The sequence below is a fragment of the Phyllobates terribilis genome, unplaced genomic scaffold, assembly GCF_046119375.1.
Source record: "Phyllobates terribilis strain yellow unplaced genomic scaffold, ASM4611937v1 Scaffold_25__1_contigs__length_18738178, whole genome shotgun sequence".
Classification (NCBI taxonomy): Eukaryota; Metazoa; Chordata; class Amphibia; order Anura; family Dendrobatidae; genus Phyllobates; species Phyllobates terribilis.
The window spans coordinates 17630665-17644913 of NW_027362785.1; the positions used below are offsets into that span (position 1 = coordinate 17630665).

A 14249-nucleotide genomic window follows, 5' to 3' on the forward strand; every position below is an offset into this window, starting at 1 on the left:
CCTCCCTGCTGTAGTGGCCCCCCTGTCTCCTCCCTGCTGTAGTGGCCCCCCTGTCTCCTCCCTGCTGTAGTGGCCCCCCTGTCTCCTCCCTGCTGTAGTGGCCCCCCTGTCTCCTCCCTGCTGTAGTGGCCCCCCTGTCTCCTCCCTGCTGTAGTGGCCCCCTGTCTCCTCCCTGCTGTAGTGGCCCCCCTGTCTCCTCCCTGCTGTAGTGGCCCCCCTGTCTCCTCCCTGCTGTAGTGGCCCCCCTGTCTCCTCCCTGCTGTAGTGGCCCCCCTGTCTCCTCCCTGCTGTAGTGACCCCCCTGTCTCCTCCCTGCTGTAGTGGCCCCCCTGTCTCCTCCCTGCTGTAGTGGCCCCCCTGTCTCCTCCCTGCTGTAGTGGCCCCCCTGTCTCCTCCCTGCTGTAGTGGCCCCCCTGTCTCCTCCCTGCTGTTGTGGCCCCCCCTGTCTCCTCCCTGCTGTTGTGGCCCCCCCTGTCTCCTCCCTGCTGTTGTGGCCCCCCCTGTCTCCTCCCTGCTGTTGTGGCCCCCCCTGTCTCCTCCCTGCTGTTGTGGCCCCCCCTGTCTCCTCCCTGCTGTTGTGGCCCCCCCTGTCTCCTCCCTGCTGTTGGTGTTGTGCCCCCCCCCCTGTCTCCTCCCTGCTGTTGGTGTTGTGCCCCCCCCCCTGTCTCCTCCCTGCTGTTGGTGTTGTGGCCCCCCCCTGTCTCCTCCCTGCTGTTGGTGTTGTGGCCCCCCCCTGTCTCCTCCCTGCTGTTGGTGTTGTGGCCCCCCCCTGTCTCCTCCCTGCTGTTGGTGTTGTGGCCCCCCCCTGTCTCCTCCCTGCTGTTGGTGTTGTGGCCCCCCCCTGTCTCCTCCCTGCTGTTGGTGTTGTGGCCCCCCCTGTCTCCTCCCTGCTGTTGGTGTTGTGGCCCCCCCTGTCTCCTCCCTGCTGTTGGTGTTGTGGCCCCCCCTGTCTCCTCCCTGCTGTTGGTGTTGTGGCCCCCCCTGTCTCCTCCCTGCTTTGGTGTTGTGGCTCCCTAATGAAGTTTTCCCTTATTTTTCAGCCCAGTAAGAAGCAGCGGAGAGATGAAGACCCCCCGGGCAAGTCCATCACTAATTACTTCTCTCCGGTATCCAAGTCTGGTGACCGGGGGCTGCCGTCCCCCAAACACAGCAACATCGCCAACTACTTCATCAGATGCTCCCCAGCCGCCAGCAAGGAGCGCACCCCGAATAACCAGACCCCCAGAAGCAGAAGCAGGGGGTCTCCATCTAGCCCGCTCACCGGCTCCCCCAGACCTGGCGGCAGGATGGCGAAGCCAGGAAAGCGCAGATTAGTCAGGAGACTCGGGGACCTGGCGCCGGCCTGTGATGACAGCGGCGGGAGGAAGCCGGCAAACAGCGGGATTATGGGCAGCGACACGGCGGTCTTACTAGCGGAGATCTGTAGTCAGACTGGGGACCTGGGCAATGATGGCGACGATGTTGTGTTTCAATCCGAAACTTTCACTGCTGGGGGCACCACGAGGAGCCCGAGAAGGCGAGTCGTGAGGAGACCCAGGGTGGAGGCCGAGCAGAATAACAGGGAGCCTCCGACTACTGACCCCAAAGATCAGCCGTCCTCAGGAACATCCACTATCTCATCAGGAGGCCAGCCCTCCGCGTACTCCAGCCTGGAGGTTCTGGGGGACAATTCCTCCCACCACACCCCAACTATATCGTTTGAAGATTTCATGAAAATTCAAGACCAGTCCTTATCTGCGCCCAGTCCGGTCGACCCCTCTGGTCTGACTGAGCAACTGCCCTCTCCAAAGACAGTGACCGTCCAGGCCCAGGTTCACCTCTCGCCTCCTCAAGATTCACAAAACGCTGCAAAAATTGCCTCCATCTTCAAAAAGAACAGAGCAGATAAAAAAAAAGTGGACACCCCTCCCTCAGAGGCTGACCAGATCAGCCCGGTGGTCCCTAAGAGGAAGTCCAACGTGGTCATCCTGGAAGACGACCTGGAGCTGGCTGTCATTGACGTGGAGGCGGGAGAGCCCACCAGGCAGAGGTCCACACAGGCCGAAAGGCAGCAATTCATGAAAGCCTTCCGACAAGCGGGTGACGCTGCAAAAGCCAACACCAAGAAGACCCCCTCAAGGAAAAAAGAGCCCAGCGAAGGGATGGAGGACCCCCCTAAACTGGAAGCTGAGGAGCAACCGCCGTACAAAGCTGTGAATGAGGACAGCAAGGCTGAGGAGCCGGCCAAGGTGCAGAAGCTCAAGAGAAGGAGGAAGAATCTGCCGTCTGCATCAAGTGCAGAGACCCCCAAATCAAACGAGCGGCCCCAAGACAAAGCCGAGGAGCCGGAGAAGGTGCAGAGATTACAAAGGAAGAAGGTAGGGACCCCCAGATCATCAAAAGTGCGGCCCCCAGACACAGCCGAGGAGCCGGAGAAGGTGCAGAGATTACAAAGGAAGGAGGTAGGGACCCCCAGATCATCAAAAGTGCGGCCCCCAGACACAGCCGAGGAGCCGGAGAAGGTGCAGAGATTACAAAGGAAGGAGGTAGGGACCCCCAGATCATCAAAAGTGCGGACCCCAGACAAAGCCGAGGAGCCGGAGAAGGTGCAGAGATTACAAAGGAAGGAGGTAGGGACCCCCAGATCATCAAAAGTGCGGCCCCCAGACAAAGCCGAGGAGCCGGAGAATGTTCAGAGATTGCAGAGGAAGAAGCAACCGTCCACACAGAGCTTAGGGACCCCCGAATCATCAAATACAGCTGCTGCTGAGGGGCAACCAACCGACAAAGCCGAGGAGCCGGTTAAGGCGCAAAAAATAAAGAAGCGGGCCTCTACCCCGAGATCAGAGACCCCCAAATCCCCTCCAGAAGAGGAGGAGCCGATGTCACCGGTGCTCCCCAGCCCTGTGTTACGGAGAAGTCTGAGGAGACAGATGTCCACTCCCTCCAGCAAATCCCCGGAGAGGACAGGAAGTCCAGTGCTGATGTCCACCCCAAAAGTGCCGACCCCCTGCCAAAACGCTGACATTTATAAAGCCGAAGTCATCACTGTGCCATCTGACACAGAGTCGCCAATCAGGTAGCCACCGTCCGCCATAGCCTTCAAGTGATGTCAGTGTCCTACTCTCACAGCACCCTGCCGGTACCGTCATATGTCACCGAGTACGCGCGGGCCTCTCCCGAGAAGGGGGTGGCGCTCGCCGGGCCTCGTCGGTGGGGGCGCTCGCTGGGGACACGCGGGCCTTGTCCGGGGAGGGGGGGCGCTCGCAGGGCACATATAAGGACGCCTTCTGCCGCTTGTCGGCCCCTCTCCGGCTGCTGCACGGCTTGGCTCATTGTTTGCCTCCAATAAAGGGGATGAGACCACCAATGAGATGTCGCGACCGTCAGGGAGCAGCCGCGTTGTCCTGTCTGCTGTAACCTTTCCCCTGTGGTCGTCGGCATTCGTCCCCCTATGATTAGTAAGTTGTGCGCCAGTGTATAATACCGCAGGTGGTGCCATCATACGTCACACGCTGGTTTTGCTTTTCAGAATGAGATTCACGCGAGTAAGGAGGAATCACTGCCGCAGGGGCGACTCGGACGGTGACTGCACCACGCCGGGATGTAGAAAGGTGAGCCGAGGGTTTATAGATGTGGTGATGGGGCCTATCCCTCACCGACTGGTCTGATCTGCTCATGTCTCCTCTATAGGTTCCCCAAAGCGCCAAGAAAATCAGTAAAGTGAAGCAGATTCTGGAGAAGGCAAAGGCCATCCAGCAAGGCCTGGTGAAAGCAGAGACCCCACAGAGGAGGTCCACACGTCAGAAGAGCCGCGTCCTGCAGGTACCTTCATTCTGCCGCCTTTGTGACCACATCATAGACCCAGGCACATAGTGCCTGGCATCCGAGAACCACAGCCCCCTCATATAGGACCCCCTTCCCCTGCACAGACCGTCAAAGACACCACAGACCCCTCACCTTTACAGTATATATAGGTGTTAGGAACTCACCTGGGTTGAAGTAGTGGTACTGCAACCACTAGGGGCAGCATCGGCAGGTAGCGCAGTCAGGAAAAGCCAGAAGTCGGTACACAGGAACAGCGGTATATATACTAGTGCTTCTCACAAAATTAGAATATCATCAAAAAGTTAATTTATTTCATTTTTTCAATATAAAAAGTGAAACTCCTATATTATATAGAGTCATTGCACGCAGAGTCAGCTATTTCATGTGTTTATTTCTGTTAATGTTGATGATTATGGATTACAGCCAATGAAAACACAAAAGTCATTATCTCAGTAAATTAAAATAATTAACAAAAAACACCTGTAAAGGCTTTCTAAGCTTTTAAAAAAGGTCCCTTAGTAGTCTGTTTCAGTAGGCTCCACAATCATGGGGAAGACTGCTGACTTGACAAATGTCCAGAAGGCAGTCACTCCACAAGGTCTCAGAGTCTGGAGGAAGAGTGGAGAGGCCACAATCCAAGCTGCTGGAGGTCTAGTGTGAAGTCTCCACAATCAGTGATGGTTTGGGGAGCCATGTCATCTGCTGGTGGAGGTGAGTGAACTTCTGTGTTTTCATTGGCTGTAAGGCACACTCAGGAATAACACAGGTACTAGAATCTAGGGTGGCAGTAACTGTCCAGCGAGCTGAATAGCTCAGCGGGAAGAGCTGCCGCCTGGTGCACAAGAGCTGCTGGGTTTGAGTCTTGACGGTAGTCCCTTCCTTCAAGGATAGCCTCTGGACGTCTCAGGTGCTGGCCTCTCTGGATGTCTCTGATGAATGTCTCTCGTAAGTTTGGGTGCATGGACATTGCACTCCGGCTCCCAAGAATTATCTTCCGGCCCGTAACCCTTCCATCCACCAAACATTGCAATCTTCCTCTAAATCTTCTGGAGTCCAGAATTTTACCCACCATGGACTATTTCTGGTGGAGGAGGTGGCCGAGTTCTTCCTGGAAACAGGTTCTCACTGAAAGCTTTCAGCCAGGATACATGGAGCACAGGGTGAGTTTTCAGGCTGTTAGGAAGTTTTAAGAGGAAAGCAACTTGGTTAATTTGAAACGTTCCTATGAATTTCTGTACAGAAGCTTTTCCAAAATTGTGATGTAAACTGCACACGTCTATCAGAAATGACCTTGTCAGGAATTCCACGCAGCCTGACTATCTCTCCGACCATTAATTCAACGGTAGGAATCCCTTTAGGTGGAATAAAATGGGCCATCGCTGTGAGCCCATCCACCACAACAAGGAGAACAGTTAGATGGAGGTAGGTCCATGATAAAATCCATTGAGATTGATCCCCAAGGCTTGGATGGAACTGGAAGAGGCTGAAGAAGTCCTAATGGAGAAGATCGTGGTGCCTTGTACCGTGCACATGTTTCACAGGAGGAAACCTATTTTCTCACATCCCTCCTACAATTAGGCCACCAAAAAAATGGAGCAGTGTTTCTTCAGTTTTCATGACTCCAGGGTGTCCTACCAAGTCTGAGGACTTCACGTCGAGCAGATTCAGGAACTTATATCTGGTGCTTCTGCATCCAAAACTCCTCCTTAAAAGAAAAATCAATGACTTTAGAAGGATGGTTAAGAAAAAAGTCCATCTTTAATCTTTGTAAAAAATTCTTTAGTGTCCAGTATTCCCCCAAAATTTTTGTATGAAGAATGGTATAGTCAGTGTTAGACCTCTCCTGGGGTGTCCTGGACAGAGCGTCAGCCTTGCCGTTTCTTGAAATTACAAAATTAAACCTTGGAGTAAAATAAGGCCCAGCGTTCTTGTCTTGGTCTTGCAGACAACCTCTTTAGCTGTACGGATGAATTCTATATTTTTGTGGTCAGTAAGGACAGTCACCGGATGATCAGCCCCTTCCAAAAGATGTCTCCATTCGGGGAAGACGACTTTAATAGCTAAACAGTACTTTATTTCCAATGTTATAGTTCTTTCCTGCAGATGACATGGTATGAGAAAGGAATGCACATGGATGAAGATGTATATTGTCTCCAACACGCTGTGACAAAACGGCTCCCACCGCAGAGTCCGAGGCGTCTACTTCAATAACAAACAGAAGTTCAGGATTTGGGTGGACTAGCAATGGTGCCGAAGTAAAATTAGTCTTTAGTTTTTCAAAAGCTTCTTGTGCCTCTGGAGACCAGAAATACACTTTAGTTTTCTTTGTGAGTGAAGTAATTGGCAAAATGACTTTTAAAAAGTTTCTAATGAATCTTCAATAGAAATTTGCAAATCCTATAAAGCGCTGGATGTCTTTTCAATTTCTTGGGGTAGGCCGGTCATCTACCGCTCTGATATTACTGGGATCCATGCTCAGACCTTCTGGAGAGATGATATATCCCAGAAACTGAGTCCTGGTTTGTTTGATATAGAGATGATTCTCCTGTAGACGTTCCAGGACTAACTGGACATGTCTGCGATGGTCCTCCGAGGTGTCTGAAAATATAAGAATGTCATCGAGAGAAACACCAACAAAGCGATCCAAGAAATCTCGAAAAACGTCATTAGTGAAGTGCTGACCGGTGGCAGGGGCGTTGCTGAGGTCAAAAGCCATAATCAGGTATTCACAATGTCCATATCTAGTTCTAAAGGCGGTTTTCCACTCATCTCCCCAGTTAATTCATGTGAGATTATAAGCCCCTCTTGGATCGAGTTTGGTGAAAATCTTGCAGAGAGGTATATTCAGCTCCAGAGCGCCGCCCTTGAGGTAGATTATGCAACTTGATTTCAGTGGTAGCACAACGATTCGGGTCATCGGACCCTTGATCCATAGCTGTGATGAAGGAAACAAGGTCATTGAGGAGGTGACAATTCTTTTCCACATAAGGTGAGGCCCAGGCGAGAGCCTCAACGGTCAGGAGATTAATGATGAACCTTCTTCCTGTCGCTGGTAAACGGAGAAGGTTGCATCTGGAGGTAGATATGACGTTGGTTGAGGAATCCTCGGTAATGATGGCGATCCCCACTGAGCTTTGCGGGCAGCGGCATGCATGCGTTGGATTCTGGGCCTGAGTTGTGCAAATCCAGAAGTTGCTTCTGCAACTCAATCATTTCTTTTTATTGACCCAACACCTGAGTTTGCAACTTAGAAAATTTTTCTTGGTATGTGGCACCAAAATCCTGAAGATCAGCAACTTGTCTCCGGGTGGCTGCAACAGACTCCATATTGTGCAGGAGATTATTCTGTTAGGAACTGACCTGGGTGGGAGTAGTGATATTGCAACCACTAGGGGCAGCATCAGCAGGTAGCGTAGTCAGGAAAAGCCAGGAATCGGTACTCAGGAACAGCGGTATAGTCTTGTATGAGGCAGCTGGCGAAGGGAGACTAGACTAGACTGGAGGCTGGGAGCTCAATAATCTTGCAAGGAAAGAGGTGCCCAGCCAGGTTTATATAGGGTGTTCAATCAGGAAATCACAGGGTGGAGCCGCTCAGGAACAACACAGGTACTAGAATCTGGGTTAGCCAGGAACTGTCCAGCGAGCTGAATAGCTCAGAGGGAAGAGCTGCTGCCTGGTGCACGAGAGCTGGCGGATTCGAGTCCTGAGAATAGATCCCCGCACAGAGCTTGTGCTGGATCTTGGCCGCTTTTTTATTCTCTGGATCTTATTTCTGTCTTTCTTCCTGCAGGATTTCTCCGTCTCTGTCGTCACCAAAAGCCGAGAAAAAGAGGAAAAGACGGGGAATCTCCGAAGTCTAAATGATGTTTTGGGGAAGAAAGTGAAGACCAAGATTATCACTGCCGGTAACGTGCCACGTATCGAGCGGTCACTGTCGGCGACGTATGATGTAGCGAGCGGTCACTACCGGGGACTTATGATGTAGCGAGCGGTCACTACCGGGGACTTATGATGTAGCGAGCGGTCACTGTCGGGGACGTATGATGTAGCGAGCGGTCACTGTCGGGGACGTATGATGTAGCGAGCGGTCACTGTCGGGGACGTATGATGTAGCGAGCGGTCACTGTCGGGGACGTATGATGTAGCGAGCGGTCACTGTCGGGGACGTATGATGTAGCGAGCGGTCACTGTCGGGGACGTATGATGTAGCGAGCGGTCACTGTCGGGGACGTATGATGTAGCGAGCGGTCACTGTCGGGGACTTATGATGTAGCGAGCGGTGACTGCCGGGGACGCGTGACGTAGCGAGCGGTCACTGTCGGGGACGTATGACGTAGCGAGCGGTGACTGCCGGGGACGCGTGACGTAGCGAGCGGTGACTGCCGGGGGGGGGGCGTGCCACGTATTAATGCCGCACTCTTGGCAGTGAGGTTCTGCAGCAGCTTTGGTGTGAGGAAGCTCGTTGATGGACCCTGCGATATCTGTAGATATAAGGCGGTCCTCTGGGGCGAGCGATCGGCCGCAGCTTTTGTACAGATCACTTTCATGGAAAGTAATGTCCTTGTGTTTTATGGAAGGTCCAAAGAGAGAAGCCAAGAAGAAAGTGGAGAGAGGAGCCGCCGGCACTGAGGACGGGTAGGTGGGCACCGACATGGGGCTGCATCCTGTCCTACCCATCTGGGGGAGACCCCCCGACGCTCCTGTCCTTCCTCTCATTTGGGGGGGATTCCTGCCTCTTCCTTCCCGTCTGGGGGGGGATTTCTGCTTCTTCCCTCCCGTCTGGGGGGGGGATCCCTGCCTCTTCCTTCCCGTCTGTGGGGGATCCCTGCCTCTTCCTTCCCGTCTGTGGGGGATTCCTGCCCTCTTCCCTCCCGCCTGGGGGGGATTCCTGCCTCTTCCTTCCCGCCTGGGGGGGATTCCTGCCTCTTCCTTCCCGGCTGCTGGGGGATTCCTGCCTCTTCCTTCCCGGCTGCTGGGGGATTCCTGCCTCTTCCTTCCCGCCTGGGGGGGATTCCTGCCTCTTCCTTCCCGTCTGTGGGGGATTCCTGCCCTCTTCCTTCCCGTCTGTGGGGGATTCCTGCCCTCTTCCTTCCCGTCTGGGGGGGATTCCTGCCCTCTTCCTTCCCGTCTGGGGGGGATTCCTGCCCTCTTCCTTCCCGTCTGGGGGGGATTCCTGCCCTCTTCCTTCCCGTCTGGGGGGGATTCCTGCCCTCTTCCTTCCCGTCTGGGGGGGATTCCTGCCCTCTTCCTTCCCGTCTGGGGGGGATTCCTGCCCTCTTCCTTCCCGTCTGGGGGGGATTCCTGCCCTCTTCCTTCCCGTCTGGGGGGGATTCCTGCCCTCTTCCTTCCCGTCTGGGGGGGATTCCTGCCCTCTTCCCTCCCGTCTGGGGGGGATTCCTGCCTCTTCCCTCCCGTCTGGGGGGGATTCCTGCCTCTTCCTTCCCGCCTGGGGGGGATTCCTGCCTCTTCCTTCCCGTCTGGGGGGGGATTCCTGCCCTCTTCCTTCCCGTCTGGGGGGGGATTCCTGCCCTCTTCCTTCCCGTCTGGGGGGGATTCCTGCCCTCTTCCCTCCCGTCTGGGGGGGATTCCTGCCTCTTCCCTCCCGTCTGGGGGGGATTCCTGCCTCTTCCTTCCCGCCTGGGGGGGATTCCTGCCTCTTCCTTCCCGCCTTGGGGGGGATTCCTGCCTCTTCCTTCCCGTCTGGGGGGGGATTCCTGCCCTCTTCCTTCCCGTCTGGGGGGGGATTCCTGCCCTCTTCCTTCCCGTCTGGGGGGGGATTCCTGCCCTCTTCCTTCCCGTCTGGGGGCGGATCCCTGCCCTCTTCCCTCCCGTCTGGGGGCGGATCCCTGCCCTCTTCCCTCCCGTCTGGGGGCGGATCCCTGCCCTCTTCCCTCCCGTCTGGGGGCGGATCCCTGCCCTCTTCCCTCCCGTCTGGGGGCGGATCCCTGCCCTCTTCCCTCCCGTCTGGGGGCGGATCCCTGCCCTCTTCCCTCCCGTCTGGGGGCGGATCCCTGCCCTCTTACCTCCCGTCTGGGGGCGGATCCCTGCCCTCTTCCCTCCCGTCTGGGGGCGGATCCCTGCCCTCTTCCCTCCCGTCTGGGGGCGCATCGGCCCCTCTCCAGACTGTAGTTATAATCCATCTGTCCTTTTGGTAATGTACGCTGTAGGCGGAGTGGATGAGCAGAGCTGCAGTGTAAAGCATGTGTGGGCTGCATATTGCCGTGGTCATGGCTGCGGTGCTGGATCCTGTGCTGTCGTCATACACAGTACGCCGCCGCCCTGTCTGTGCTGCCGCCTGGGGTGGGGCGATTGTCGGCTGCTTCCCCCCACACATGGACCCTCCGTGGCTGTGCCTGCTCCAGGCCTCCTGCAGATCATCACATTGCCGTTCTCCTATGGTCTGTGCTTTGCAGCGTGGATGGTGGTCTTGCCAGTGATTCCCCCGTAACCCCCCGCCTTGTTTCAGCTCTGAGTCGTCTGACAAGTCTCAGGATGGGGAACAGTTCAGAGCCCGGAGAGCGTTCCTGATGAGCGGATTACCGGAGTCGCTGAGGAGGCAGATGGCCCGGACCTCCGCCGCCATGGAGGCGTACGCAGCCTCCGGCGCCTCCTTCCAGACCATCGCCCACGTGCAGCAGAGGGACGGTGAGTCGCCAGAGGCACGGCCGGGGTAGTCAGCGACCGCCGTGTACACAGCGTCTAGAACTGAACATACAGTGACTTGCGAAAGTATTCACCCCCTTGGCTTTTTACCTATTGTTACATTATAACCTGTGTTTTATCAGCACTAAATAGTCTGAAGTTCATGAAGTGAGAAAATATAGACTTACATTTATGGGATCAAATAACTAAAAATTGGCATGTGCAAATGTATTCACCCCTTTTGTGATGAAGCCCCTAACATGTCTGCAAGCAATTCCCTTCATGTCTGGTGACAGGACGTCCACCTGTGTGCAATTGTCACTCCAGGTGTGGGAAAGGGAGCCCAGACTCGAGGGGAAAGGGAGCCCAGACTCGAGGGGAAAGGGAGCCCAGACTCGAGGGGAAAGGGAGCCCAGACTCGAGGGGAAAGGGAGCCCAGACTCGAGGGGAAAGGGAGCCCAGACTCGAGGGGAAAGGGAGCGTGAAGACCTAGTCTGGTCTAGCGTCACCCTGTCTCAACTAACGTCTCTGTATTGCCTCTTCAGCAATCGCCGCACACGTTCCTCGCCCTGCTCTCCTTGACGTAAAGCTACGGCCTGGGATGGGAGAAGATGAGCACTAGTCAACCTCCACTAAACTCTATAGACAAAACGGGGGGAAATGGCTTAGCTTTATATGAACTCCAAAAAAAAGCACACGACCTCAAGCTCCAGAGAGGACGAACTACTGCTCCTTCTAAGCTTCACAAGTAGGAATGGATATAGCTGGCGACTCCCTCTCAGACACACTAGGTATATATATACCCAGGCCAGGGAGCTAATTAGCAAGAGAGAGGTGGTCGCTCGGTCCTAAAGACAGCCTCTTATCTAAGAAACTGTCTGCAATGCCAAACGTAGAGATCTCCTGCAACCCACTGCAGGGCGACTGTCACCTCTGACACACCCGTGACAGCAATCTAATGTCACATGTCTGTCAGTATATACACTTTACCTTTTCTGAAAGGTCACAGAGGTGGCAACACTAACCAAACACCACCACCACGAAGGCCAATGAGATTTCCAAACACCACCACCACCACCACCACGCAGGCCAAGGAGATCTCCAAACACCACCACCACCACACAGGCCAAGGAGATCTCCAAACACCACCACCACCACACAGGCCAAGGAGATCTCCAAACACCACCACCACGCAGGCCAAGGAGAGCTCCAAACACCATCACCACCACCACGCAGGCCAAGGAGAGCTCCAAACACCACCAACACCACCATGCAGGCCAAGGAGAGCTCCAAACACCACCACCACGCAGGCCAAGGAGAGCTCCAAACACCACCACCACCACACAGGCCAAGAAGATCTCCAAACACCACCACCACCACGCAGGCCAAGGAGAGCTCCAAACACCATCACCACCACCACGCAGGCCAAGGAGATCTCCAAACACCACCACCACCACACAGGCCAAGGAGAGCTCCAAACACCACCACCACCACCACGCAGGCCAAGGAGAGCTCCAAACACCACCACCACCACCACGCAGGCCAAGGAGAGCTCCAAACACCACCACCACCACCACGCAGGCCAAGGAGAGCTCCAAACACCACCACCACCACCACGCAGGCCAAGGAGAGCTCCAAACACCACCACCACGCAGGCCAAGGAGAGCTCCAAACACCACCACCACGCAGGCCAAGGAGAGCTCCAAACACCACCACCACGCAGGCCAAGGAGAGCTCCAAACACCACCACCACGCAGGCCAAGGAGAGCTCCAAACACCACCACCACGCAGGCCAAGGAGAGCTCCAAACACCACCACCACGCAGGCCAAGGAGAGCTCCAAACACCACCACCACGCAGGCCAAGGAGAGCTCCAAACACCACCACCACGCAGGCCAAGGAGAGCTCCAAACACCACCACCACGCAGGCCAAGGAGAGCTCCAAACACCACCACCACGCAGGCCAAGGAGAGCTCCAAACACCACCACCACGCAGGCCAAGGAGAGCTCCAAACACCACCACCACGCAGGCCAAGGAGAGCTCCAAACACCACCACCACGCAGGCCAAGGAGAGCTCCAAACACCACCACCACGCAGGCCAAGGAGAGCTCCAAACACCACCACCACGCAGGCCAAGGAGAGCTCCAAACACCACCACCACGCAGGCCAAGGAGAGCTCCAAACACCACCACCACGCAGGCCAAGGAGAGCTCCAAACACCACCACCACGCAGGCCAAGGAGAGCTCCAAACACCACCACCACGCAGGCCAAGGAGAGCTCCAAACACCACCACCACGCAGGCCAAGGAGAGCTCCAAACACCACCACCACGCAGGCCAAGGAGAGCTCCAAACACCACCACCACGCAGGCCAAGGAGAGCTCCAAACACCACCACCACGCAGGCCAAGGAGAGCTCCAAACACCACCACCACGCAGGCCAAGGAGAGCGCCAAACACCACCACCACGCAGGCCAAGGAGAGCTCCAAACACCACCACCACGCAGGCCAAGGAGAGCTCCAAACACCACCACCACGCAGGCCAAGGAGAGCTCCAAACACCACCACCACGCAGGCCAAGGAGAGCGCCAAACACCACCACCACGCAGGCCAAGGAGAGCGCCAAACACCACCACCACGCAGGCCAAGGAGAGCGCCAAACACCACCACCACGCAGGCCAAGGAGAGCGCCAAACACCACCACCACGCAGGCCAAGGAGAGCGCCAAACACCACCACCACGCAGGCCAAGGAGAGCGCCAAACACCACCACCACGCAGGCCAAGGAGAGCGCCAAACACCACCACCACGCAGGCCAAGGAGAGCGCCAAACACCACCACCACGCAGGCCAAGGAGAGCGCCAAACACCACCACCACGCAGGCCAAGGAGAGCGCCAAACACCACCACCACGCAGGCCAAGGAGAGCGCCAAACACCACCACCACGCAGGCCAAGGAGAGCGCCAAACACCACCACCACGCAGGCCAAGGAGAGCTCCAAACACCACCACCACGCAGGCCAAGGAGAGCTCCAAACACCACCACCACGCAGGCCAAGGAGAGCTCCAAACACCACCACCACGCAGGCCAAGGAGAGCTCCAAACACCACCACCACGCAGGCCAAGGAGAGCTCCAAACACCACCACCACGCAGGCCAAGGAAAGCTCCAAACACCACCACCACGCAGGCCAAGGAGAGCTCCAAACACCACCACCACGCAGGCCAAGGAGAGCTCCAAACACCACCACCACGCAGGCCAAGGAGAGCTCCAAACACCACCACCACCACGAAGGCCAAGGAGAGCTCCAAACACCTCCACCACCACGAAGGCCAAGGAGAGCTCCAAACACCTCCACCACCACGGCCAGGGAGATCTCCAAACACCGCCACGCAGGCCAAGGAGATCTCCAAACACCGCCACGCAGGCCAAGGAGATCTCCAAACACCGCCACGCAGGCCAAGGAGATCTCCAAACACCGCCACGCAGGCCAAGGAGATCTCCAAACACCGCCACGCAGGCCAAGGAGATCTCCAAACACCGCCACGCAGGCCAAGGAGATCTCCAAACACCGCCACGCAGGCCAAGGAGATCTCCAAACACCGCCACGCAGGCCAAGGAGATCTCCAAACACCGCCACGCAGGCCAAGGAGATCTCCAAACACCGCCACGCAGGCCAAGGAGATCTCCAAACACCGCCACGCAGGCCAAGGAGATCTCCAAACACCGCCACGCAGGCCAAGGAGATCTCCAAACACCGCCACGCAGGCCAAGGAGATCTCCAAACACCGCCACGCAGGCCAA

At 56.2% G+C, this 14249-nt stretch overlaps 1 protein-coding gene across 1 annotated transcript in view; it reads left to right on the plus strand.

The window, feature by feature from the left end:
* Window positions 1-14249, plus strand: part of ATAD5 (ATPase family AAA domain containing 5) — a 50657-nt gene that overhangs the window by 4174 nt on the left and 32234 nt on the right. Inside the window, exons 2-7 of the mRNA XM_073660387.1 lie at window positions 1041-3058; window positions 3512-3593; window positions 3673-3804; window positions 7598-7712; window positions 8385-8442; window positions 10274-10452. Of these exons, the coding sequence (XP_073516488.1) occupies window positions 1041-3058; window positions 3512-3593; window positions 3673-3804; window positions 7598-7712; window positions 8385-8442; window positions 10274-10452 (2584 nt within the window). The remainder of the gene's footprint in view (window positions 1-1040; window positions 3059-3511; window positions 3594-3672; window positions 3805-7597; window positions 7713-8384; window positions 8443-10273; window positions 10453-14249) is intronic.